Source organism: Camelina sativa, chromosome 15 (genome assembly GCF_030686135.1).
Source record: "Camelina sativa cultivar CO46 ecotype springtype chromosome 15, ASM3068613v1".
NCBI classification, from domain to species: domain Eukaryota; kingdom Viridiplantae; phylum Streptophyta; class Magnoliopsida; order Brassicales; family Brassicaceae; genus Camelina; species Camelina sativa.
In genome coordinates, this window is record NC_141894.1 from 2,627,603 (window position 1) to 2,654,214 (window position 26,612).

Genomic DNA, 26,612 nt, shown 5'->3' on the forward strand with positions numbered 1-26,612 from the left:
TACTACGTGGTTTCATTACATTCTTTAACTCGTCATTAAGATATTTGATTAAATTGTTAATCTGACCTCTACGCTAAAACGAAAGAGTAAAATACACGTTAAAAAAAAGTGTAATCAGATAATCTCATCGGACGACAAAAAAATATGATTTTAGGGGGGTAACGTTAGTTTATTTTGAATGTTTTGTACGTGTCTTTTTTGTTTTTTTTTTTTTTTTTTAAGTCTTTATTTTTTTGTTAAAGATGTTTTTTGTACGTGTCATCATACTGTTAGAGATTGTAATAAAAATCTAGTAAAACTGTTTTGGGACTATGATTAGCTGCTGATGTTATAAAAAATGATAAATCTTAGCTGTCAAGAGATGTTAAAGTTTTGTTACAGGTAACCGGAAACGATTGTAATGTAAATCATTTCGCTGAACATCTTTTTTTTTTTGTTTTTTAACATTCGTTACTGTTATTTTTAGTAGTAAAGATTTGAGTTTTCTGAATTTTGATGCATCAAATATGAATTATATCACTTTCTAGATAAAAAAATAATAATAATAATAAAAGATTAGCCTTTCACTCTTTTTCAAAATTTGCAGTTTTATCTGTTCACACTACTTCGATTTTGTTCAAATACTTAAATCTTTGTTGTATAGGGAAAAGACAAAGCATTTTCCTTACTAAGATTAAATTTCTTGGACTTGTTTGCGACATTCTTGACCATATATAACTTGTTTATTGCGGCCAAAATTTATTAAAATAAAAAGCGTAATATTTATATATAAGACAAATACCTGTATACATGAATACATGGATGTATGCGAGCGTGTGGGTGTGTGGTTCTAGCTGGTTCCTTTGGATTTGTGCCTACTAATGATGCCCACAAATATTCTTTGGCACATTGTTTATTGTTTCACAATTTGGCCTAATCACATAACTTATGAAAACCAAGTACACTTTATTACCTCTTTTTAAAAAATTATATTTCATTAATCAGATTATGATATCGACCAACCAATCATAATAAGAGTTCAAAACTTACAAGTTTTGGAAGAAAAAGATTAATATCAGATGTATGAAAGTGGCGACGTGTCAGATATGTATGCTCAATGTATTGGCTACGATTCTTTCTTTATAAAAATAGTATTATTTGGACTTTCTAAAAGTTCTTTACAGTTTCCCGTTTCGACTTACCCCAAAATGGGGACCGATAACTTTTCCAAAACTGTCTAGAGTTCTATCTATGCTAATGAATTATTAACGTAATAGTAGTATAGATCGATGGGAGTTTTCACGTTGAATTTATTTTGTTGTTAATATTCACATAGGGTTTTAATTTTTTAAGAAATATTAATTAGGACCGGTCTAGACATATCAGTTATGAGTTATCTAAAGAATGATGCAACCATTAGTTGCATGTAACGACTACCGTATACATATCGATCGAGTCCAAAAGATTTTACAATTGCGTTCACAACCAACCATTGATTATCATACTTCATCAAGAAAGAAGATATTTTAAAGCATATTAATATCAAACTAAAAATCAAAATACAGTAAAATATCATGGACGGATCTTTAATCATTTGTCTCTGGTATAACTTTTTAATCATATTCAACAAAAAAAAAAATAACTTTTTAATCATTTGTCTCTCGAATAATTTGGCCTTATATATAGTTTCTAGATTCATATATATATATATACTAGATTAAGACCCGTGCTAGAGCACGGGTTGAAATTTTTTTTGTTACATTGTAATTTTTATATAAAATATAATTTATGTGATTGTTTTAAAAAAAAAATTTGGATAAAACATTATGCAATAAAATCATATGCTAAATATGATTGCTTGAAAAAGACACATATTTTGTAAGTTTTATATTATTAATGATTCTAGATAAGTACTCGTGTTATAAAACTGGTTAAATTTTATTTATACAAAAATTTGTATATTTTATATTATTTTTTTAATATATTGTATTAGTTTATGTATGTGAAGTTATTTCAACAATGTATATTCTATATCATAACTTGAATTTCATTATAAGACATAATTTTGTAAATTTGGTTTTTAAAAAGTGAGTTCTTATATTATTATTAATTTAATATATCGTTATACTTTTTGTTTTAATATACTTGGTTTCTTGAAATTCTTTCATATTATAATTACATATTATTGACATTGCTATAACAAATCAGTTTAATGCGTTTATAGTTTCTAACTTTTATATCAAGTTTCAATATTTTAAAAATATTTCAAAATAAATTATTTAAAGTTTATTATATTATATAAAATTAGAAAATTCAACAAAAATATAAAATTGAATTCAAATATTCAAATTTTGACCCGTTACTCAGGAAAATTTTTAATTCAATAGATATTATTTTTAAAGAATAATATTACTAAAGTTTGAATATTTTATAGATTAAACAATTTATATTTGTTTTTAAAAATTCAACTTATGATATATCCGGAAATAAAACTATTTTTTAATTATAATAAATAATATGATAATTTATTTAGTTCAGCAAATAGACCTATATATAAAAATGAGAGATGAAGTATAATGATAATTAATAAATTAATATGTTAAGTTAGATATCAAAAGATTTTAATATGGATGAATAATTTAATAATAAAAATTAATATGATAAGTTAGATGATATCAATTGATTCTTTAGAATATTCTTTTTAAGATTTATGGAAATAATTTAAAGTTGCACCACTATTTAACTTGTAACCAATTATTTATCAATTAATCTATAACCTATTTGTAACCAACTTATTAAGATTATATAGTTTACAAAACAATGTTGTGTACTTCCCTTTTATTATAAAAGGGATATATGTGTATTCCAAACTTTTGATACTTGCAAAAATTATTCTAACTGAAAATTTAAAAGTATTTTATTAAAAAAACTATAATTTTCCATAGTATAATTCAATTAGGGAAAAACTAATTATTTGGTTTTGTAGACGAATTTTTAATATAAGATGTGGTTTCCTAAAAGAAAGACATGTGTGGAGCTGAAACAAATTTGTTTTTACATATTTTACTTTATAGTGGAACACGTGATGTCCGTGCATGCCACCAAAAATTTATCTTTTTTTGTCAAGTTAAAAGTCATATGCGCAGCATAATGAGCATATATGTATTCTTATTTGTATTTTGGGGCAATGGAGAATCAGAATTTACAAATACATTATCTAAGCGACCAGCAAATATTAGATTACGGTTGAGCCAATACAAACTAGATAAATTCGATATAGCTGGATCGATTAGAGTTCGAATAGAGTGGCGTTTGAAAAGGGTAATTTCAAACTATAGAACCATTACAAACTATATTAGTACTGAGTGACCAGTAAATTGAAGAAACTTGGAAGTATATGGATACCAAGTATGTAGTATATATATATTAGATAACAGGGAAATCTCATACCAAAATGCAAACTAATTTTCAAGGTTTGTGACAGAGTAGTTTGTACATATATATCAAATTACTGTGGTCTGTGGCCAGAGCCGGCGCTCAACTTTCTAGGGCTACAAGCCAAAAAAAAAAAAAATATCTAATTGCAGCTCATGGAGGTCAAACCTGTAAAGTGGTGCTTATTTTAGTACAACTAAATCACTGGCCTAAATAAAACTTTTGAAGAAAACAGCCGAAATTTTCTATTTATTATGCACGGCCGCAAGCCAATGCTTGGCTTGTTTGGCATCTTGGCCGGCTCTGTCTGTGGTTTAAAAGAAGATTACAATTCTAGATTTTTGTGCATCTGAATGACTTTATACGTCTTAATAAAAGATACACAGGGTTTCAAAGATTTTACACTTCTATGAAATAAGTATATAAACACCATAACTTACAGTTTAAGTGGGTTTCAGTATATAGTGCATCACCGTACATTTCAAATCCATAGTAAGCAGGATTTGATAAACCACTTGTTATGTCTTTTTCAACATTTAGCTTGATAAGCAAAACCAGTTGATATATAACCTAGTTGACAAGTTGATGCATATATTAATTAGTTCGGCGTCGTTTAGTAGTAGGTTAAGTTTACATTATGGTGCACACAAAAGCGTAGTAAATGATGTTCAATTAACTACAGCAATTAGTGTAGTTGCTTTGAGCGTGGGGTGTATTAGAGAGTGGTCCTATATTTATATAATAATGTCGATTAGTCTCATAATTTGTGTATTACGTTATACGTTTGTTGGGATAAGTCATATGCTACAGTATATTATAGAAAGAGTTATTCAAACATATTGGTCTCGTTAGCCATTGATACGAATAAATAAATAATTAATATCACAATTTGACGAAAACGCGAAACGATCAAAAAAAAAATTGCTATGACAAACAACGCCTAAAAACAACACCATTATAAATATAAATTTAACATAACATTCATGTCAATATATGCTGCATAGTGCATTTAAAGATGCATGATTGCATGGCGTATAATCTATGATACAGTGATATTAGCTTAGAGATATTATCTAGGGTATATTCTAAATCCTGTGGGCAGGCGGAGGTATATGTACATATATGTAAGCGTAATGCATATATATATATATGTCAGAAATTCGAGTAGTACTCATCCAAATGAATCGTGGACGAAGGCTTGAGAGCTTTCAAGTTTCAACTACTTAAAGTGAGATTATACCAAAGTTCACTATTATATCTAAGTTCAACATATCAACTTGTCCTTTTGATTTTTACAAACTTTGAAAAGAAAAGAAAAATTTTAACAAAAAAAAAAAAGACACATTATCGAAAGGACGTGTGATACGTAGACATTTCCACTTTTGTCTGATACATACACAACTTAGCCAAATTAAGATAATACACCCACGATATATCAAATTGTACAATAGGTTACTTCAGTGTTAAATAATATTGGTTACCTCTTAAGAACCTTCACTGGAAAAAAAATCTCTGGTGAAAATCTCTTTACCTCGCATAGATAATCTTTCGAACTCTAATTTATCTTCAAAAGACATATACAAGTAACACAATGAAATCTAAACCTGCATGGGTCAGTTTAACTAATTTTGAAAATAATGATATAACTTTCGGGGCTGTAGAGTGCGTGGTTCTTGGGTAAAATGAATTCGGACTTTTTATGGTCAAATAAGAACTGGAAGAAATAAAGGGGAAGTGGAGAAACTAACGAAGGAAAAGGGGGAAAATATATATATTTTTTTTGCAACTTGTTTGAATAAATTAGAAATCCATAAAAGGAAATAAACTTATTGATTATTTTTGACACAAAAAAAAATTCAATAGAAAGTAGAAAACTGAACAGAGTTATTTTTACGCACGGAGTGGAAAGTCAGCGGGTCAACTTTTAAAACTCAGTGCTTAATTGTAAGTGCTAAGTGATAATTAACTCCTTACTAATTATTCCTTTTAACTGATATTTTATCTGGACGGCATCTTTTTCTACTTATAGACTTTCTAGTAGTATTATAACTTCATCCGTTTTTAATACTACTGTTTAGAATATTAATAATGATATATATAGATTTTAGATTAATTTTGCAATGTCTCTTATTTTATCAACATGACAGAATAAAATAATATGTTTATTTGCTTTGTTAAAAAAAAACTGAAATAACTGTAATTTTTAGCCTTATTTGTTGGCTTAGTCGTAAACATGCATGCAAATAAAAATAAAATTTATTTTTATGTTTAGTTAAAAAAAAAATTAAGAATGGAGTCAATGTATTATATTTTAAAGATGTGACATACTGTATGTGTTAATTAATACAATTCATAGACTCATAGTGGTTCAATGGTTAAAAAAATTATTATGGGTTTAAGGACGTAATAAAATTTGAATACAAAGACTTACCTCCGATAATTAAAGAGAATAATTTTCAGCCAAGTGGACTACCCGCATTCGATTATCCTTCACGAATTTTATAAGTTAAAGAAATAAAATCTTAACGAAAAAGAAGCTTATAGAAACAGAATTAAGGAGTACAAAGTTATAAAGAATTATAATCAATAAACATATAGTTCCTATATTACGGCTGTCTATTCCCTTCTTCGCACATGTTCCAAATAATTTTTAAAATGAAAAGAAAAATTGAAAACTATCATCTTTTTTTTTCTTCTATAAAACCCACAACTTCTCTTTTTCTTGTGCATTCAAAACTCATCCTTTCTCTATCTACACATAACACCAAAAAAAAAAAAACAATTCTCTCTCTCTTCGCAAAACCACAAAGAAAACAAAGTAGAAAGTCTCAATCTTTTTGCTGAATAATCTCTTTTGTGGGTCTCTTCTGTGTGTATCTATGGATGACAAAGGAAGAAGCTCAAAGAACAACAACAACATGGAAGACGAAATGGACCTCAAGAGAGGTCCCTGGACCGCTGAAGAAGATTTTAAGCTCATGAATTACATTGCTACTAATGGAGAAGGTCGATGGAACTCTCTTTCTCGTTGCGCAGGTATGATATATATTTTTTTATATACAGATATAGTTGTATATATGTATGTTCCACTTCCATGAGCATCTTTTTAAGCATAAAGAGACAAAGAACAAGTCGCATAACATAATAGATTTATTGCTTTTTTGTTCAATCCTTTTCATGTTTCAATCACCATGTGTGATTGTGTTTTTTTCTTTTAATTCGCCCAACCTTTACTATTTTTAAAGATAGTTTTTAGAAAAAAATAATAATCCGAAAATGGTTTCTTTCTATATATGCATAGATGAAAAGACCCTTCATAGGTATGAATCAAAAAGTGCAAACCTCTCATGTTTTCTCTTTCTCGTCTTCTTCGTATTTCTAAAAATAATTTCATACGAATAAATAAAAAGTATCCATGATTTGAGTGAGATATATTTTAGTAATGGATTCAATTATTAACCATCTCAAATTTGAATAAAATATCCAAATTTGGTTATTCAATGGGTGAAAATAAAAGAAGAACTAATGCGAATTAATGATCATCATCTATAAGGGAAGAGCACTAACTCAATGGGAGAAAGCTTGCTGAAGAAAAAGACCCTTTAGGACAATTTGCATCATAATATATACGGTTCATTCGTTGCGGGGGGAATTTATAGATATAACTTTACCGAAAATGAAACAATTATTATAATGAGTTTCTTCCGTATAAAATCATCATACTATACGTAGACATGACTGACCGGTAAATTAATCATCATATGTACTTTTGCCTATGAAACAGGACTTCAACGTACCGGTAAAAGCTGTAGACTGCGGTGGTTAAACTATCTCCGCCCTGATGTCCGCCGTGGAAACATTACACTTGAAGAACAACTCTTGATCCTCGAACTTCATTCCCGTTGGGGCAATAGGTATGTTTCACAAAAGAATAAATCAGAATATATATATCCTCTATTAATATAACATCTTTTTCCAAATAATATTATACAATTGTTTCTTTATACTAGTTGATGAAGTTTATTTAATTTGGATTGAATCTTTTTTTTTTACATATAATTTTGCATCAGTACTATAATAGGGTATAGGGAAAATATCAAATCATGTCGATGTTGATGGATAAAAGACACCACATATACATATATGATACTGAGATATCCAAATCAAATGTCATAGACGACAAGAAAATAAGAATTTGATTATCACTATGATTTGTTTAGAACCGTTCATTTAATCTTTGTTATATTGATGAATAGATGGTCAAAAATCGCACAATATTTACCGGGGAGAACGGACAACGAGATCAAAAACTACTGGAGAACACGGGTGCAAAAACATGCAAAGCAGTTGAAATGTGATGTGAACAGCCAACAATTCAAAGACACAATGAAGTACTTATGGATGCCTCGGCTAGTCGAGAGAATCCAATCTGCCTCGGCCTCAGCCGCAGCCACCACTACAACCACCAACACCACGGGATCAGCCGGCACGTCGTCATGCATGACAACCTCTAACAATCAATTCATGAATTACGACTACAACAACAACAACATGGGACAACAGTTTGGTGTAGTGAGCAACAACGATTATATCACGCCGGAAAATTCCAGCGTGGCAGTCTCTCCGGTGTCAGACTTGACGGAGTACTACAGCGCTCCAAACCCGAACCCGGAATACTACTCGGGTCAAATGGGGAATAGTTATTACCCGGATCAGAATATGGTGGTGGGTCCACAGTTATTACCGGAGAATTATTTCGATTACAGTGGATTATTGGACGAAGATCTAACGGCTATGCAAGAGCAAAGCAACCTCAACTGGTTTGAAAACATTAATGGTGCTGCTTCCTCTTCAGACAGTTTATGGAACATTGGAGAAAGTGATGAAGACTTCTGGTTCCTACAGCAGCAGCAACAACAACAGCTCAACAATAATGGTAGCTTCTGATGAATATAGAAGAAATGATTAGAAATCGTTTTAAGTTATATTAATTATACACTAAAGTATACGTGTGAAAGGAATTGTTGTAAGGGGAATAATTAAAAGACAAAGAATGTGTTCACTGATAGTATTTATATTAGGATATATGAGATCAGCTTTTTTATTCCAAGCTTGATCATATATATCATATGGCGTTTTAACAAAGCGCTAAATTTGATTGGTTTTTGGTTTTGTTTCGTTTATTGGGGATTGTAATGATATTTTGTGGATAATTCATATGAAAATAATCTGTGATTTAATTATAAGAAAAAATAAAACTCATTCGTCGGTGGGAGCTAGTATACAATAAACATAAATAATTGATCCTGTTTTCACACTATAGATTGAGTGATTTCCTCAATGGAAGCATAATATTTAACGTTATTCGTTTAATTATTAATATTCTAACGACGAAGCTCATAATTGGTTCCACCATGTTTAATATTTAACCCCAAGATATGACACAAACAAACAAAACAAAGACATCATAAAATATTATTAAAAGAGTATATAATAATGACTTTGGTACTATAAAAAACGGATAATCCAAGTGATATCACTTTTTAGGAACTATGTCTATAGAGCATGTATATGGAAAAATAAAATGAACTAGTGTGCAAGTGTGAGTGTGAAAGCCTTTCTTTGGGTTCAAAAGATGACATATAAAAAATGATTGTCATATTCGAAGGCTACGTGGCAAACTCTGGTTGGTTCTAATCTGGGCTTTGAGTTTAAGGTGGCCATTAAGGGGTTTATACATTGAAAAGTAAATAATTTGTTAAAATATATGTTAAGTGATGATAACCCACCACTAAATATGTCCAAAAACCTTAGTTAATTATTGTACGGACCGTTACACCATTATCTAGACAAAACCGTGTCGTTACTCGGCACCACGTCAGCAACACTATGTTATCTATATGTACAACCTCTCCTCCTCTGTTCTCACTCAGTTCTGTTTTAACACCAGGATTCCAATATGAGTGTCATGGTCTAGTTTTTAGAGCCTGAATCAATTCACATGTATTAAAAAAATGAGAAGATTACTTTTCGAAGAGAAACTGTTGGAATGTTATTGGGGCATATTATTAAAAAAAAAACTAGCTAGTTAGCTATCAGTTACAAGCCACGCATGATACCTAATTAGTTTTAGTTAAATCGTTGTGTAGTTATAAATATAATTGTGGATTTTGTTATTCATATATTGCTTTTGGCTTGGGCACGTAACTATAATTGCAGTAACTATATGTATTAATGTATACAGCTCTTAAAAGCCTAGCTATAATAAACGTTTATGGAATTTGCTAAGTTTTATTTTTTCTGTTATTTTTTTTCCCGCAGTACATGCATAATAATTGCAAAGCCGTCAAAAAAACTGTAGCGGAAGTCGTTTTCTCTCAGTATACCAACTTGATCCTATAAGCAAATACTGCTTAATTTCCTATCTTCTAAGCTTTTGCATATAGAACATAAGATATACATGCCCGCACATCTTATGGAATTGGCACGTGACAGAGAATATAAAAAGGCACGTGCTTAAATAGTGAATGTGAGGGGAAGACTTAAAGAGATGGCGGCGGCTGAGAATGAAAAGATCATTCATAGGCGGTGTGGTGTGGTGTGGCCAGCAAGCAAGCCGCCGACGCCTAAAAGCCATCTCAAGACCGAGAGTGGTCCCAAAATCCGAACAACTCTTTCCTCAGCAATATCTTTGATTTGGAACTTAATTCAAATTCAGTCCAAGGTTGAAAATATATATGTTGATCCTACCAAGAATTTTCTGATCCGTTATCTCATCTAAAATTAAAGCAAGTAGTTTTACGGAGAACCACTTGTTAATTAGACTACCACTTTACGTTTGGCAACGAAATGTTTACGTCAGTTTTTTTTTTTTTTTTTTTTTTTTTTTTTTTTTTTTATTGTCAGTTTTTTTCTTTCTCAAAAACTTCGAAAAATCAAGTTCGATCCGTCCTTAATAAAGTTTAGAACGTACGGGTCATGTCATGTGAACTTTTTCCCTTTTCAACATATATCTAGTGTGAATAAATGACCTAAACTTATAAATGTTTATTTCATTCAGTTGGTTTAAATTCAAAATTCGTACTTATATATGCCAACAACGAGACTTAATCTATTCAGATGCAGGTACATACATGTTACGAGTTTTTCATTGAAAGTGAGAGGAGGTTTTCATTCCAATAGATATCTACATTCTTAGTTAATATTAATTTTTTAAAAAACCCCAAATATCAAATATACTAGCTAATGGGTTATTAATATTGAATTAGACGATGCAATGCATGTACGTATATATGCGCATAGTTATGTTAGCTTAAGATTGGATGGAAAAACCTATTCATCGAAAGCCTCTTGAACTAGTGGCTGACTTTTTTCCTCGGGTCGCTGTTGCGAACTTTATGATAATTTACTTGTAAATACAGAACATTAAACTCAGCAATATTATGTAAAATGCAACTCAAAAAAAGAATAATAATCATTGACGGTGTAAGATGAATTTCTTCTCTATTCACACTTGGAAACGTAATTTCTTTAATTAAAAAAAAAAAAAACTCTTCAAAAATCAAACTTGCAGTGTTGTTAATCAACGTTTATTCGGAAAAGACAGAACAGCTAGAAAAAAACAGAAAACAGATTCAGATACATGGGAGATTGGACTAAAGCGTGCGCCACATGGCATCCAATGATTCGATGAGGTGGATAATATTCCATTATTGTTGGGGAAGAGAAGCACAAAGAAGAAGAGACCGATATAGTCATTTGAATGGTCAAGGTCAACGCCTCCATAGACTTACACGTCGGCGTCAACATGTCTTTCCTTTGGGTTCCAATCCTTTTCCTTTACATACACTAACAATACCATATCTTAATCCGAAAACTGCGAAGTACATTGTATTTGGAAAATTTCACTTTCTTTTCTTCGTCTTTAATTTCTACATAGAAGAATATGCTAATGGTATTTTTGAAGTATGACATTAATAATATACGAATGAATAGGATACAAATGTAAAATCTTATGGGGCTTAATATTTCTTTCATTCAATTTTTATATACTAACGCATCCAGAATCAGAATATAGATAGTGTGGAAAAGCAATATATATGTATTGTGGATTAATTAATGATTTAAATATAAATGCATGCATGTATATATATGAATATTAATTTCGATATAGTTTTTGTGTATGAGGATCATTCATTCATTTGTTCCGATCGTTATGGGGAAAAAACAACTATAAATTGTTATGGAGATAGTTGTACACTTTAACCCCAAAAGAATAGAAAATATACTACTATTAGATAGTTTCTTATTATTATATAGCCATGTTTAGGAAATCGGTTGCTTTAGTTTTAATTATGCCAAAAATGAGATATTATTATAATTTAAAGGAAGCAATTAATTAATGGTTTATTCCATGCATGTAATCACAATTTATTGAAAGATCAAAGTTATTCGTAAAAGTTGAGTTTTATGATATTATTTTAAAAATAATAATAAACCATACTATAAACTTTAGTCTTATTAATCAATTGCTTTAACTTTTTATCTGTTCGTTTCTTTTTTTTTTTCTTTTTATAGAAACAAAGCATTTTAATGCCACAAAAGTCTTTAATCACTTGCGAAAAAACCATGCTAATCACGTGATAACACTTAAAAATAAAATTAATGCTTTATCAGAGAATCCATAACACTGAATCGAAACGCAACCCCAAATATTAATCAAATAAACGAATACCCAAATCGTGTAATTGATACGACACATGAATATTCGGTTTAATTGAAACTTCATATTATTGCTAATCTAGGAAAGATATTGATTTTTCGGTTTCCGTGGTACCTTTGGACAAGAGGTTTATGTTTTGTCTGTCCGGTCGTAAGTTGATAGATACCTGCCTTGAAATTTGCCATACCTTAGCAACCACTTGTTTGTTTGTCTGTCTTCTGTGGTTATCTTTAGTTTCTTAATCAAAATGTTGATTCATATCAAACATTTTGGTTTAACTATCAATTTAAAGTAATTTCAATATTATGTTAGTTATTATTATATATGTATACCGATGTACGGGTTGTAGGGTTTGTGAGATTTATTTATGAATCTATGATGCTTAGCGTAAGTATTGAGATAATCCATGCCTCCATGGTAATAAGCCGTTAGGGCATGTGTGTAAATTCATGAATGTAACATACATATTTTAACTTTCTTGTATATTATTTAAGATTAATCTATGTTTCCAGACTACATGAGTACGTATATATATAATTTTATAAATAATTAAATTTTCATGTACATAGTACTAGCTGCGAGCTTGTGAAGAAATCTAATTACCATTAAGTTAGAGAAGAAGAGGCCCTTCCCATCATTAAGATTACAAATTAAAAAAAAAAAAAAATCTTAAAAAAAGAATATGGCAATGTGGATAAGACCGTATCAGCTAAAATATATATCAAGAAGATAAACTGAAGAGCACGTTATATAATGACATGATCCTATCCCTTTCTAGGTTATTCAAAAGCAAACGTTTAGTATTAAACCCACATGCTTCGATCCTCGTGGTTAGGCATCTAATATGAACACTAAGATAGATAGTTCTTATCATTTTGCAAATTTTTAACTTCTCCAGTCTCCTTCTCCACCAAGTAAAATAGATAAGTTCAAACAATTTATAAAAAGTAATATATAGTTTACGTATGCACTAGTTACATATTACGAAATTGGCTTGTCCGAATTGAACTTTCCAAAAAAAGAAGTATGATAGCATTATAGCAATATTGATCTTGGAGAAGTCTATAAACTCCCCACTTTCATATATATGCATTTGAATTATCAACTTGCAAAAGAAGATGCTGTAAGATTTATATCTATGTTAGTCATTTCAACAAAGGAAACAAAAAAAAACATTTTGCTCATACATTTTTTAACTATGGTTTGTGTGTTTGTGGAGTGGAGATTGTCTAATAATTTATAAGCAAAATGTGGGCTTTATTTAGATTATACAGTATACATTTTTTCTTTATAATATAGAGAAGTTAGTACATAGAAAAAGCATCATCAGAACCCATTTAAATGTTTAACAATTGCTAATCTGTAAAGCTTTCTACTAGTGAAAGCATAAAATGGGCCACAGATATTTTGGTCCAATGGGCTAAGAGGCCTGAATCCTTTTAATGCGTTTATATAACACGCGCTAAACCATAGCCTGTGGGTGACGTTTAATTGAATCGTGACAAATAGCAAACCGAAACTGACCGCGGCGACGCGCTTGCACCAAAATAAATATCTCAGACAACAAAATACTTTTCATTTTACATCTGACTAATTAAATTACGCCACGTAGTGCACCGGTTTTGGCTTCTAAGGCTAGTTCCGTAAATAGAATGCGTCAAGGGGGACAATAAGGTTATCGTCATGTATTTCTCCACATTTTTTATTTAACGAAGAATTCTTGTGGGCTCTACCACCGGCCCATCTGATCCAAACAGACAGATACAGAGAACAATATTGTCAAATATCATTTCTACCCCTATCCAGAAGATAAAAATACAGATATACTAGCTAGCAAACGAGACACGTAAAATAAGCTTATTTTCGTAATTTTAAAAGATAACTGAATATTAAAAAAACATAAAGTGCACGCGCGTCAACATGTTCATGTAGTTTTTACAATTTTGTCCACAGAGCTTTTTCTTTTTAAAGCAGCAACCTTTTTTACAAACAGTCTCAGATTTGATCATCTTCACCAAACGATTAGTATATCCGATCATCTTCTAAAAAATCTCATTCTTTGATCGTCTTCTCTTCCCCTTGTAAGTATATCCGATCTAAGTATTTGTTTATTTTTTACTTACCTTGAATTAGTTCAGACATTCTCCAATTCCTACGATCGGGTTCTTTTGTGTTTTTCGTCGATCAAGAAGCTGTAATTGGAGAGAATGAACAGTATGAGCTGTATCTGTGTCTCTACGATGAAACCCTGTTGTAGATTTCTAATTAGTTTTAAAAGTTCTTCGCTTTTCGGGTTTTCTCCCCCTAACTCGGGAAGAAGATTGATCAATTCGTCGAAGCTACACTGTACAAAGATTGGTTCCAGAAGTATTAGATCTGGTATTCATTCCCGTCGGAATGCTTTTTCTGATTCCGATTCCATTAGTATTAGTAGTAGTAGTAGTAGTAGAGGAAGAGGCTGCAGCAGGGGTGTATTATTAATTCCCCGTGTAGCTTCAGATTTTAAGAACCATTCGGGTTCTTCTTTAGATTCTCATGTAAATGATAAGAGCTTCGAGCGTATGTTTGTGAAGCCACTGGTTTTCAAGGATGTGGAGAAATCTGAAGAGATATTTAAAAAGGAAAGTGATAATGGAGGAGTAAAAGATACTAATTTTGGAAATGTGGGCGTAAGAAGGGAGACAGAACGTGGTTTGAGTCAGACTGAGGATGACAAGGAGGCGTGGAAGCTGCTTCGTGGTGCTGTTGTGAATTACTGTGGGTTTCCTGTGGGGACTGTAGCGGCTAAGGATCCAGGGGATAAGCAGATTTTGAACTATGATCAGGTGTTTATTCGAGATTTTGTTCCTTCGGCGTATGCTTTCTTGCTTGATGGAGAAGGGGAGATTGTAAGAAACTTTCTCCTTCATACATTGCAGTTGCAGGTAACATTGTCCTGAACTTTTTTTGTTTGAAATGTTTTCTCTTGAGCTATCATCTGATTGCTTCTGCATTCTTTCCATTACAACTGGTTTTAGACTGTCTAAATCAACAGTTTTAGAGATTGGAATTTGGTTAAGTTGGTTGGTCTTTAATACACGCATTAACTAGTTTGCTATGTAAATATATTCCGTTCATAGAGGAGTGATGTTTGGCTTGATTCTTTCAAAATAGTCTTACTTTTTCTTGGTTGCATGCACGCTCATTATTTGCCAATGGAATTTGATTTCTCATTCTAGGGAAGTTTAGCGGATTTTGAAAATGGGAAATGTATCTAGTTTGTTTACTGATTTATCTTGCCTAATGGAGAAAGGCAAGATCCAACGTTGCACTTTCAGGTATGTCTTCTTATGTTTAAATTTGTTTAGTCCCGAAATGTTTGATTGCGTTGTTTTTTTATAATTTAGTTGTTAAAATTAATGATACTTTGATATCCTTTAAGACGCCACCTAGTTTCATTTACCTCTCCTTGCCTGTTTGATTGCTCTCTTAGATCTCCCAAACATTTGAATCCTTATTTGATTAAATTAGTGTTAAATCGTCTTCTTAAGATTCTTTGCTATTAAATACGGTTTTGATGAATTAGCTTTGGTCTAAAGATTTGCATTTCCTTGCCTGCTACACAGACACAGTTTCTTGTTCCTAGAAAGGTGTTTTGCCTTTTATTCGGTTGACTTCAGTTCTTGTGAATGTAATTATAAGGCATTTGATATATGAATCTACACCGAAGTTTATTAGTCGAGCTTTGTGTTCTTTGGTTGTTATAGAGCTGGGAGAAAACAGTGGACTGTCACAGCCCTGGCCCAGGGCTAATGCCGGCGAGTTTTAAAGTGAAATCTGCGCCACTTGAGGGAAATGATGGTTCATTTGAGGAGTTTTTAGATCCAGATTTTGGTGGATCTGCTATTGGACGTGTTAGCCCTGTTGACTCTGGTAACTCCTATGCTTTTGACATTTTCTGCTTATCATGGAGAAACAAACATTAGACAGTCCAGCAACTAAATATTTTCTCTTTTCGTTTAAAAGTTGTGAATCTTTGACATTAGTGCAATGATCTTTCTTAATTTTGCTATAGGTTTGTGGTGGATCATATTGTTGAGAGCTTATGGAAAGCTCACTGGTGACTACACTTTGCAAGAGAGAATTGATGTTCAAACAGGGATCAAGTTGATACTTAAGCTATGTCTAGCCGACGGTTTTGACATGTTCCCGACTCTTCTTGTCACTGACGGCTCATGCATGATTGATCGAAGAATGGGCATTCATGGGCATCCACTTGAAATCCAAGTAAGTAAAGTGACTGATCGTGTATGATTGATGTAACAAGGAGCTTATAATAATTGATAATTAACAGTCTATCATTTTTTCATTCCCAGGCATTATTCTACTCTGCTCTCCGTTGTGCTCGAGAGATGCTTATTGTGAATGATGGAACCAAGAACTTAGTTGCTGCTGTCAACAATCGCCTAAGTGCTTTATCATTCCATATTAGAGAGTACTATTGGGTCGATATCAAGAAAATCAACGAGATATATCGTTACAACACTGAGGAGTATTCAGCAGATGCAACCAACAAGTTTAACATATATCCAGATCAGATCCCTACTTGGCTTGTCGACTGGATTCCTGATAAAGGTGGTTATTTCATAGGAAATCTCCAGCCTGCCCACATGGATTTCAGATTCTTCACACTTGGAAACCTTTGGGCCGTTATTTCATCTCTGGGAAGTCAGGAACAGAACGAAGGAGTCATGACATTAATCGAAGAGAAATGGGATGATCTTGTTGCTAACATGCCTCTCAAGATCTGTTTTCCGGCTCTAGAGAAAGAAGAATGGCGAATAATCACAGGCTCTGATCCAAAGAACACGTGAGCACCTTCAAAATACTATTTCGTTTTTGTTCTTTGGGAATTCTACTGATCTTTGGTTTCATATTTGTCATTCCAGGCCTTAGTCATATCACAATGGCGGATCCTGGCCAACCCTCCTCTGGCAGGTATAAACAAACAAGCAAAACATGCATCATTTAGCTGTGTTTTCAGATTGAAGAAACTCTAAGAATGCATGGATTTTTGTAGTTTACATTGGCTTGTATCAAGATGGGTAAGCTAGAACTGGCGAAGAAAGCAGTTGCTGTTGCAGAGAAAAGGCTCAAGGAAGATGAGTGGCCTGAGTATTATGACACGAAAAGCGGGAGATTCGTGGGGAAACAATCAAGGCTGTATCAGACCTGGACCATTGCAGGCTTTTTGGCTTCTAAGAAACTCATAGAACAACCCGAGAAAGCATCACTCTTGTTCTGGGAAGAGGACTATCAGCTGCTTGAGACCTGTGTCTGTGGCCTGAGTAAAAGCAGCGGACGGAAGAACAAGTGTTCGCGTTTCCAACCTCCGAGATCATAGTTTCCTGAAACCTGACTTGACTCTTTTGTCTTGAAAGCTCCATATTTCAAGTTTTCAACATGCATGTGATCATAACTCATAAACAAAACATGAGCTTGTTGCATAAAGTTTCCTCAAGTAGAAATTACGTTCATAAGTTAGATACGCTTACTTATGTAAATATAATTATAAATTAATTATGTACGACTCAGGAAGAAGTAACATAAAAGGATTATATATATACGACTAAAATACAAATATGTATACTTGATTGAAACATGTATAAGTAAACGAATATATGTTTTTGTTTCCTGAATTTCCTATCTCTCTAATTAGTTTTAATCAGTGGGGATGCAGAAATGTTTTTTATATCGGGCACAATAATCTATATATATAATAGCAAACCCATTTTTTAGGAACTACAGATGTCATCCTTATAATCCAACAGTTGAAGTTAGTCTTTATCTTGATCAAAGGGCTGTGATTTTTTTATGTTTGCTAAAAGTCACTAAACCAAAAGATGTGTCTTTAAATCGCAACCTTTTCGTTCATGTTTATGTGAAGCATCGCTTCCTTCTACTAAACCAAAGGATGTGTCTTTCTATTCTCATTAAAGGTGGTGAGAAATGAGAAGCCACGATGTCGTTTTCCCATTCCCTCTTTTTAACCAATTTTTTTTAACAAAACGATGTCGTTTTATTCAATCTATGTGGCATCCAAGTCAGCTACACTAACGGTAACGGCATCCGTAAATTTGGAGGTTTTGACCACATTTTAGTAGTTTATGCAGTAAATTCAAATTATAAGTTAGTTTATGTGGTTATAAGCACACCTTAAAACTTGATGCATGAATACGATAAAGTAACTTAGTTCAGGGAGGAATTGGCCGTTTTCCTTTCTGGGAATCGAGTTTACTTTGGCGCAACATCAATATATTCTCGGTTTGGGGGTTATCATGCCGTTACCATCATGTCTTTAGATGTTGTCGATGGGCATATCATTGCTACTTGCAGGCTGAGCAATGGACGTGAAGTTGGTATGGGAGGATATGTTAACGTTTCCTATCGGTGTTATATATGTGTGTGGGTGCTCCTCGGAGACGCTGGTGTTGCGGTCACCCATACTCTCACTTATCTCCTGAGCAATTTTGTCTTATTATGGGGTGAGAAGAAACCAGCTGTGCAAAGGCCAGAGATGGCCGAGACAAACTCCTATGTGGTATGTTTTAAAATCTCTAGTTTATATAATAAAATATTAAATAAATATAACTCTCTATCTTTAGTCTATTTAAAATTTCTTTGATTTTAAAATATCTATTTAATTGCACATTAGATATTTAAAATGAAATTGTACCTATACATATATTTTTATACAAATTTAAGTTATATACATATGTATTAGATAAACCGAAAGAAACCATCTTCTTTAACCTGCTTCTCTCTACTTGTTGTTTGTTAATAATAAACGGTTGATCAATAAAAAAATATTAAACGATACAATTGGATGAATAAATAACATTAAATAACTTTTCAAATTCTATGATAAAACAAATAATTTAAGTGATTTGAGATTCAATAAACACCATGGATCTTGTCGGCTAAATACATTACTGTGTGAATACTTTGTTCAGTCCCAAAAATATTTCATCCTAGCTTAGTAAATATATTTCAACCAAGAAAAAAAAGTGACTAAATTTCATGGATATGAATAATTTGTCAATTACCAACAAATGATACTACATTTTAAATCAATAAGTAAAATGATGTTACTATTTGTAACAATTACAATATTTGATGCCAATATTTATATCAGTTGTAAGCAATTGATGTTAAAATAATATCAGTTTTCATAACTGATTCAAATAATTGTGTCATTTGAAATAATTAATTTTACAATAATTATTATTCTATTTTCTATGATAATTAATTTTAACAGTAATTTTAAGCATTTTATTTTACAATTATTTTTAATAAATAAGTAAAGTTATATATAAATTGCAGATTATTATATCATTTTATTATAATTATAATAATACCACCACTGGTAAAAATTACAAACTAAAATCTATAACTCCAAAATCTAAAACATGATTGAAAGGATAAACAATAAACACAAATAACAACTAATAATGCTTAGTCGAAGGCTTTATGTCATGGGAGTGATGGTTTTGTATGTTTGATTGGCTTTATGACTGTACACGTTTTGTTCTTCATACGCTCTTTGATTTTGATTTGCTGATATATCTACATGCTATTTGATTTTTTTCTTTACTATTTGTATCAATTATGAATTAAATTGAAATCATTAACATTTTATTTTTATCAATTATAAATAATTATAGTTTAACTATGTCGATATGTTAATTGATGCAAACAAACTTTATTAATGTCAAATAATTACATTATGTTTAAAGAGGAATTCTTCAAAATGCCATTAAAAATATTTTTTTTTTTCCAAAAATACTACATTTTTGTTTTTGTTTTTTTTTTCTCCAAAAATACCATAAATACTCAAAGTGGAACTATAACTTTAGTCTCACCGACTATATACTCAAGGTGGAACTATACGGAAAAGATGCCCTTCCATATCAATTTAAGGGATGTAGAAAATCTTAGTGGACCACTCACCACAATTTATATATATTATAACCTCAATTTATATATGCAAAAATAAAAATTTGAAATTTCAAAAAGAAAGTGAATCAAAAATCTCAAAAGAAACAATCAACAACACATTGGAGACTATATAACTTTCACAAATTATTAAACATAGATGTAATTGTTATTGTATAGCAATACTTACTAAAAATGAAAAGTTTTAAAGTTTTAGAACTCACAATACGATTAAGATAATTTGGACAACAATCATAAATATTTTACAACCACAAGTTATTATTTTGGGTTTGAATGGTAATTGCGGTCAGGACGGCCAAATCCGTCTGCGGTCTGGACCGCTCTATTTTTGGGGCTTTATGTATATGCAAAAGCGGTCCGCAGTTGGTCTGCAGCGGTCTTATCTCTGCTTTATTTGGACCGCACCACTGCGAACTATATTTGCTGAATGGTAAATAAAAAGCGATCTAGTCCGCAGACGGATTTGTCCGCCCCAACCGCTGCAACCATTCACACTCATACATGTATAAAAATCTCAGAAAAGAAACAATCAACACATATATCACATGTCAAGTTGGAAGGTATTTTTAATTAATCCTTAATCAGATTGGAGTCTATAGCTTTCAATAAATTAGTACTTAACATAGATGTATTGTTATTGCATGTATAGTAGTACTTACTGAAAAAGATAAGGTAGAGATACAAAGAGACGTACACGGACTGTGGAGCTAAGCCACCCACACGAACACGATAAGATAGAGCGAGCAGCAAAGTGATCACCACCACCCAACCACTTTCACGCCGTTTCAATGGGCCTTTAATGGGCTTTTCATAAACCCGTTTTGTTTTATCTTTCTACGCGCCGGTACGAACCATAAAAAAAAAGTTCCGGTCGTCAATTTCATCATCCGGCGACGATTATGGAATTAGTCGCATTGCTCATAAAGGTCGCCGGTCTTTTGGCCACTATCACCGTCGGAGCCAACGCATACTCCTACTCTCGTTTCCGTCGTCAGAGCCTCTCTAAGTTTCGCTCTCCAATCGACGAATCTAAAGAAGTTCTCGCCGATTTCAATTCCATTGGTAAGAAGCGAAGCAGCTCTTGAAATGTGTTCTTCCTTAAACGATTTTTGGATTCAGAATCAGAAGCAATCTTCACTACGTTTTTATCAGTTTATGTAGAAATTGAAATCAAATTTTGTGATGGAATTGCTTTTGAACATGTTTGTTTTCAGAACACAAGGAAGGCAAATTCTTCTTTGGGTTGGCTACTGCTCCTGCTCATGCTGAGGACGATCTTGATGATGCTTGGCTCCAGTTTGCAAAAGAAACACCATGTTCAGAGGCAGATGCAGAGGTCACTGATAAGAAAGCTAAGCGGAAGAAAGTTAAGCTTGCTGTGGGAGCTATAACCAAAGGTTTGGCGAAGAACTCACATGGGAAAGAAGATAAGTCTGCAGCTAATAAGCCACCCGTTAAAAATGTAGCTGCTTGGCATAACGCTCCCCATGCGTGAGATTTCTAACATCAATCTTTTCACTTGAATGCATGTATTGTAAGCATTAGTTTTGACAGCTCAAAGTTGGATTTTATCAAATTTTGTTTCAGGGAGGAAAGGCTTAAATTTTGGTCAGATCCTGACAAAGAAGTGAAGCTAGCCAAAGATACTGGCGTTACTGTCTTTAGAATGGGAATCGATTGGTCTAGGATCATGCCAGTAGAGCCTACCAAAGGAATTAAGGAAGCAGTGAGTCTAGAATACATAAACTTTGTCTCTGGATATGCTTCTTGTAGAGAACGCACCTTACCTTTTGTGCTTTGTAGGTTAACTATGAGGCCCTTGAACACTATAAATGGATACTTGGTAGAGTTCGTTCGAATGGAATGAAGGTGATGCTAACCTTGTTTCATCATTCATTGCCACCATGGGCTGCTGATTATGGTGGCTGGAAAATAGAGAAGACAGTTGACTACTTTATGGAATTTACCAGGTGACTTTCTCTTTAAATGAGCTTTATTTATGGAAATTAAGTAGGTCTTAATCATCTTTCTATAACATGCCAGGCTTGTTGTGGATTCCATGTACGATTTGGTAGACTCTTGGGTGACATTTAATGAACCACATGTCTTCACCATGCTTACCTACATGTGTGGATCTTGGCCCGGTAACAACCCTGATTTTTTGGAGATAGCTACATCTACTCTACCTATGGGTGTATTTCATCGAGCCTTACACTGGATGGCTGTTGCTCACTCAAAGGCATATGACTACATCCACGGGAAATTGTTAGTTTTCCTCCTTTTTCTTTAAAAAATACCATAGAGGTTTCTCTCACTAGCACATCTTAAGAGCTTCCAATTCTTATTTTGCAGTTCTTTGAAAAAACCTTTGGTAGGGGTTGCACACCATGTCTCCTTTATGCGACCATATGGACTCTTTGATATCGGGGCCGTTACTATTACAAATTCCCTCACTATGTTTCCATATATCGATAGCATTTGTGAGAAGTTGGATTTCATAGGCATCAACTACTACGGACAGGTAAGAGAGCTAAGAGTTAAAGTTGCTTTTAGTTCTCAAATTTGGATCAGTTATATTGCTTTCTCTCGAACAAGTATGTTGGAATCTGACTCCGAGAAATCAGGAAGCAGTGTGTGGTGCTGGACTGAAGCTTGTAGAGACTGATGAATACAGTGAATCTGGAAGAGGGGTATATCCTGATGGTCTCTACCGCGTCTTGTTGATGTTCCACGAGAGATACAAACATCTGAAAGTTCCTTTCATCATTACAGAAAATGGTGTGTCTGATGAGACAGATGTGATTCGACGACCTTACCTGATCGAGCATCTCCTTGCCCTATATGCTGCAATGCTTAAGGTGCTGAATCATTCAAACGTGATTAACTTCTTAAATGTTGATATTTGGTAGTGTTGTTGTGACTGGCTGGCCCCGCCCATTTTGAGCCTGACTTGTTATGAGCTTAATCTAAGCTTCCAAACACTACCATGATTTCGGGTCACAGGCCAGCCTGGGACCATTACGAAAAATAGTGGGTACCTGGCTCGCAAGTGACGGGCTTAGACTCAAAATGGGTCACGCTTTGGGTCCGCCATAACAACCCTAGTTATTGGCATATCTCTCACTGTGTTTGTGGCTTTCACGACAGGGTGTCCCTGTGCTTGGTTACGTATTCTGGACCATTTCGGACAACTGGGAATGGGCTGATGGATATGGTCCAAAATTTGGACTTGTTGCGGTTGACCGATCCCATGATCTTGCTCGAACCCTTCGGTCGTCGTACCATCTCTTTTCCAAGGTTTATCATTATAACCCCTTTGTGGTTTCCACTACACCTGAGATCACCGGATTGCTGTTCTTCTTAAATGGCTTTTGTGTTTTCTCTTTTCTTTCCTGCCCTCCAGATAGTTAAAAGCGGAAAAGTCACTCGTAAAGACCGGTCTCTTGCATGGAACGAACTCCAGAAAGCTGCCAGAGCAGGAAAACTACGGCCATTCTATCGAGCCGTTGATAATCATGGTCTTATGTACGCAGGTTGGTTACAGCATCCACCTTACGTTTGTTAGTTTTTTTCTTCCAACTGTTGCTGTATAATCTTACTTCCAATGCTGTGTTTGTTCAAAAGATGGTCTCGACAAGCCTCAGTGGAGACCTATTGTTGACCGTGACTGGCGGTTTGGTCACTACCAAATGGATGGTCTTCAAGACCCGTTGAGTCGCGTGGCTCGAACCCTTCTCATATGGCCGGTTATCATGAAAAAGAGGATAAGAAAAGTGAAGATCAAGCACACTGATGATGGTGGGCTCATTCTACATCCCGCTTTAGCCTCACCCTTTGACTAGAGGAAGAGAGTAGATAAAACCCGAGTGTAAAAAAACTCGTTTCCCTGTACGATTTGCCAAACCTTTGGCGCAATTAGAGACGATTCACCATCTTTGTTATTGTTCAAACGTTTGCCTACGGATGAGGCGCTGTTTTCACCTACGCGTCAGTTCGACCAATGAATAGCAAGCTTAACCGACCCAGTGTCCGGTTATTATGCTTAGCTTCATTCCTTACTTGGGATGGAAACGGCAAGTATTTAGATATAGAAAGATGGTGAATAACTTTAGGATGATGTGGGCTAGGCCGGCCCATTTTAATTTAAACTGTCCGTGAATGTTTTACTCGAAGACTTGAACTCCACGCTAGTCACAGAGATCAACTTAACGGTTTCTAATTTTGACACGTGAGAAAAAACACACAAACGCCTCCTCCTAGGGTTGTGTGATCTGAAGGAAATAAAAAACAGCAGGACGTTGTATTACATAAATAAGAAACGACGTGTTTTTTTTAAGTTTTCCTTTTTTTTTTGGTTTGTTTAGCGTTGACCAATCTTGACCATCCCCATAAAATAAGCGTGTTCGTGTTGCCACGGTCTCTTTCTCTATCTCTGCCCTCATCAGTCACTCTGTTCTCTTCTATTCTCTTCTCTGATTTGCTTCTGTAAAAGCAAGGTCTCTAGAAACTTCATCTTCTTTCAATATTTTTCTCGTTTCTTTTGCATAAAAAATTGATTACTGATGATGACGAGCGACGGATTCTGGCGCGGCGGCGACCGAGTTGAGGTGGAACGAATCGTTTCCGGCGCGACGGCGTACTTTCCAGCGACTGTGGTCAGCGCGCCTTCGGTAAGAAAGAATCACGTTTTGGTGGAGCACGAAGCCTTAACTGTCGGAGGTTCCGTACGTATGAAGGAGTACGTTACTCCCACGCGCCTTCGCCCATCTCCGCCGCGTGAACTCAACCGACGGTTCAAAGCTAAAGATGAGGTTGACGTCTTTAGAGACACCGAGGGTTGCTGGGTTAGAGGCAATGTCACGACCGTACTTGGTGATTCAAGGTACATTGTGGAGTTTAAAGGGGGAAATCGTCCAGAGATAGAGGTTGATCAGCTCGACATGAGGCTGCACCGTGAATGGCAAGATGGTTCATGGGTTCCCTCTCTCCAACAGGTAAAAATTTCTCTGCTTTTGAATTGAATCTATTAGGGTTTCAAGTACACAGATTTAGAATCAAATTTAGGACTGAGGTGACTAATATGTTAATTAATAAGATTTGTTGGGGTTTTAGCTCAATATATACTAACAATGCTTTTTATTTTTATTTTTATTTTCAGAGCAATGTTATGGAATCGACGCCACAACGTATTAAACTGAAGATAAAAATCAAGAAAAGAGAGAATCAATATGAGAAGGGAGCTCTAGTGGAAGTCAGAAGTGAAGAAGAAGTTTACAAGGGTTCTTGGTATTGTGCACGTATACTTTGTTCATTAGGTGACGATAAGTACATTGTTGAGCACTTGAAATTTAGTAGAGATGACGGTGAGTCGCTCCCATTGAGAGATGTTGTAGAAGCACAGAACATGAGACCAGTTCCTCCTCCAGAAGTTTCTCCTGTTGTGTGCTATGAGCCAGAGGATGAAGTTGATGTTTGGTTTAAGAAACGGTGGTGGATTGGTCGTGTTTCCAATGTTCTCGGAGGAGGTTGCAAGTATACTGTTTTCATCTCAAGAGGTGAAGAACCGACAGTCCTAAATTTCAACTTAAGGCCCCACAAAGATTGGATCAATGGAGAATGGAGTAATCCTTCTAAATCAAAGGTATTGACTGATCTTGTTATTGGTTTAAGATCTAAGTGTTTATGCCGTCATACTTACAGTTTGTGTATACCTTGTTATGTGCAGGGAGAATGTAACAGACCTCCATTTAAGAAGCTGAAATCCTGTGAGAGAGCAGAGATGGTGTTTAAAAATGGAATGATGGTGGAAGTTAGAAGCGATGAACCAGGTTACGAAGGCTCATGGTTCTCTGCGAAGGTCATAAGTTACTTAGGGGAAAACAGATACACAGTGGAGTATCAAACACTGAAAACAGATGATGAAGGAGAGTTGTTGAAGGAAGAAGCAAGAGGTTCAGATTTAAGACCTATTCCTCCTCCGCTGATTCCAAAGGCATATCGATATGAATTGCATGAAGATGTGGATGCTTGGTACAATGAAGGATGGTGGTCTGGTCAAGTCTATACGATAAATTACAACCACACGAGATACGGTGTCTACTTCAAGACGAATAATGAGAGATTGGAGTTTGCTTGCAATGATCTAAGGCCTTGCCAAGTGTGGAGAAACGGAAAGTGGAGTCGTGCTTAAAGAAAAGAATAAGTTGACTGACTTCAGTTACAGCTGTTGATTAAGAAGATGAGAAAACTAAGTTGTTTATAAGCAGTAGCACTGTTTTGTTGTTTATATAACAATTATGAAGTTGGTTGATGTCGTTAATTGTATAACTTCTAGTGAGAGAGGTCACGTGTTAAATTTTCTCTTAGTTCTGTGTTTTGTAGTGAGCTTTTAACAATGTTTTTCAATTCCATTTTTATTGAAATTCTGGGATATAACTTCCATTGGAAGTGATGACTGAGTGTGTTAATATTAGCAAATGAT

The 26,612-nt window shown here is 33.8% G+C and overlaps 4 protein-coding genes across 6 annotated transcripts; all 4 read left to right on the forward strand.

Annotated features, from left to right (window-relative positions):
* The first annotated feature begins 6,048 nt into the window (after positions 1-6,048).
* LOC104744818 (transcription factor MYB108) lies at positions 6,049-8,639 on the forward strand. The gene is made up of 3 exons (XM_010465921.2): positions 6,049-6,450; positions 7,199-7,328; positions 7,671-8,639. Exons 1-3 carry the CDS (start codon positions 6,294-6,296, stop codon positions 8,359-8,361), a joined length of 978 nt encoding a protein of 325 aa, XP_010464223.1. The 5' UTR covers positions 6,049-6,293; the 3' UTR covers positions 8,362-8,639.
* A 5,377-nt stretch (positions 8,640-14,016) lies between these two features.
* On the forward strand, positions 14,017-17,814 carry LOC104744819 (alkaline/neutral invertase C, mitochondrial). 2 transcript variants are annotated; one of them, XM_087489613.1, is made up of 7 exons: positions 14,045-15,060; positions 15,355-15,453; positions 15,883-16,048; positions 16,191-16,402; positions 16,492-16,985; positions 17,065-17,113; positions 17,196-17,814. In XM_087489613.1, exons 3-6 carry the CDS (start codon positions 15,928-15,930, stop codon positions 17,069-17,071), a joined length of 834 nt encoding a protein of 277 aa, XP_087345739.1. In that variant the 5' UTR covers positions 14,045-15,060; positions 15,355-15,453; positions 15,883-15,927; the 3' UTR covers positions 17,072-17,113; positions 17,196-17,814. The 2 variants fall into 2 exon arrangements, with proteins under 2 accessions (XP_019092549.1, XP_087345739.1); XM_019237004.2 differs by lacking the exon at positions 15,355-15,453 and having other exon boundaries at positions 14,017-15,060.
* Positions 17,815-20,703: 2,889 nt separating this feature from the next.
* LOC104744820 (galactolipid galactosyltransferase SFR2, chloroplastic) lies at positions 20,704-24,111 on the forward strand. Of its 2 annotated transcripts, none has more exons than XM_010465922.3 (10): positions 20,704-21,193; positions 21,346-21,622; positions 21,719-21,857; positions 21,935-22,101; positions 22,175-22,396; positions 22,484-22,652; positions 22,756-22,989; positions 23,279-23,428; positions 23,535-23,664; positions 23,756-24,111. In XM_010465922.3, the coding sequence occupies exons 1-10, from the start codon at positions 21,031-21,033 to the stop codon at positions 23,971-23,973; spliced, it is 1,869 nt and encodes a 622-aa protein (XP_010464224.1). In that variant the 5' UTR covers positions 20,704-21,030; the 3' UTR covers positions 23,974-24,111. The 2 variants fall into 2 exon arrangements, 1 of the variants encoding a protein (XP_010464224.1); XR_015582969.1 differs by having other exon boundaries at positions 20,747-21,193; positions 22,763-22,989.
* A 150-nt stretch (positions 24,112-24,261) lies between these two features.
* Positions 24,262-26,578, forward strand: LOC104744821 (protein AGENET DOMAIN (AGD)-CONTAINING P1-like). The gene is made up of 3 exons (XM_010465923.3): positions 24,262-25,125; positions 25,290-25,772; positions 25,857-26,578. The coding sequence occupies exons 1-3, from the start codon at positions 24,694-24,696 to the stop codon at positions 26,319-26,321; spliced, it is 1,380 nt and encodes a 459-aa protein (XP_010464225.1). The 5' UTR covers positions 24,262-24,693; the 3' UTR covers positions 26,322-26,578.
* Positions 26,579-26,612: the final 34 nt, after the last annotated feature.

Coding starts and splice junctions, on each gene's coding strand:
- LOC104744818 (XM_010465921.2), top strand. CDS start 6,294: ATGGATGACAAAGGAAGAAGCTCAAAGAACAACAACAACATGGAAGAC. Junction 6,451..7,198: donor CTCTCTTTCTCGTTGCGCAG/GTATGATATATA, acceptor CCTATGAAACAG/GACTTCAACGTACCGGTAAA. Junction 7,329..7,670: donor CATTCCCGTTGGGGCAATAG/GTATGTTTCACA, acceptor ATTGATGAATAG/ATGGTCAAAAATCGCACAAT.
- LOC104744819 (XM_019237004.2), top strand. CDS start 14,344: ATGAACAGTATGAGCTGTATCTGTGTCTCTACGATGAAACCCTGTTGT. Junction 15,061..15,882: donor TTCATACATTGCAGTTGCAG/GTAACATTGTCC, acceptor TGGTTGTTATAG/AGCTGGGAGAAAACAGTGGA. Junction 16,049..16,190: donor TGTTAGCCCTGTTGACTCTG/GTAACTCCTATG, acceptor ATTTTGCTATAG/GTTTGTGGTGGATCATATTG.
- LOC104744820 (XM_010465922.3), top strand. CDS start 21,031: ATGGAATTAGTCGCATTGCTCATAAAGGTCGCCGGTCTTTTGGCCACT. Junction 22,653..22,755: donor GCATCAACTACTACGGACAG/GTAAGAGAGCTA, acceptor CCGAGAAATCAG/GAAGCAGTGTGTGGTGCTGG. Junction 22,990..23,278: donor TATATGCTGCAATGCTTAAG/GTGCTGAATCAT, acceptor CTTTCACGACAG/GGTGTCCCTGTGCTTGGTTA.
- LOC104744821 (XM_010465923.3), top strand. CDS start 24,694: ATGATGACGAGCGACGGATTCTGGCGCGGCGGCGACCGAGTTGAGGTG. Junction 25,126..25,289: donor GGGTTCCCTCTCTCCAACAG/GTAAAAATTTCT, acceptor TTTTATTTTCAG/AGCAATGTTATGGAATCGAC. Junction 25,773..25,856: donor GTAATCCTTCTAAATCAAAG/GTATTGACTGAT, acceptor TGTTATGTGCAG/GGAGAATGTAACAGACCTCC.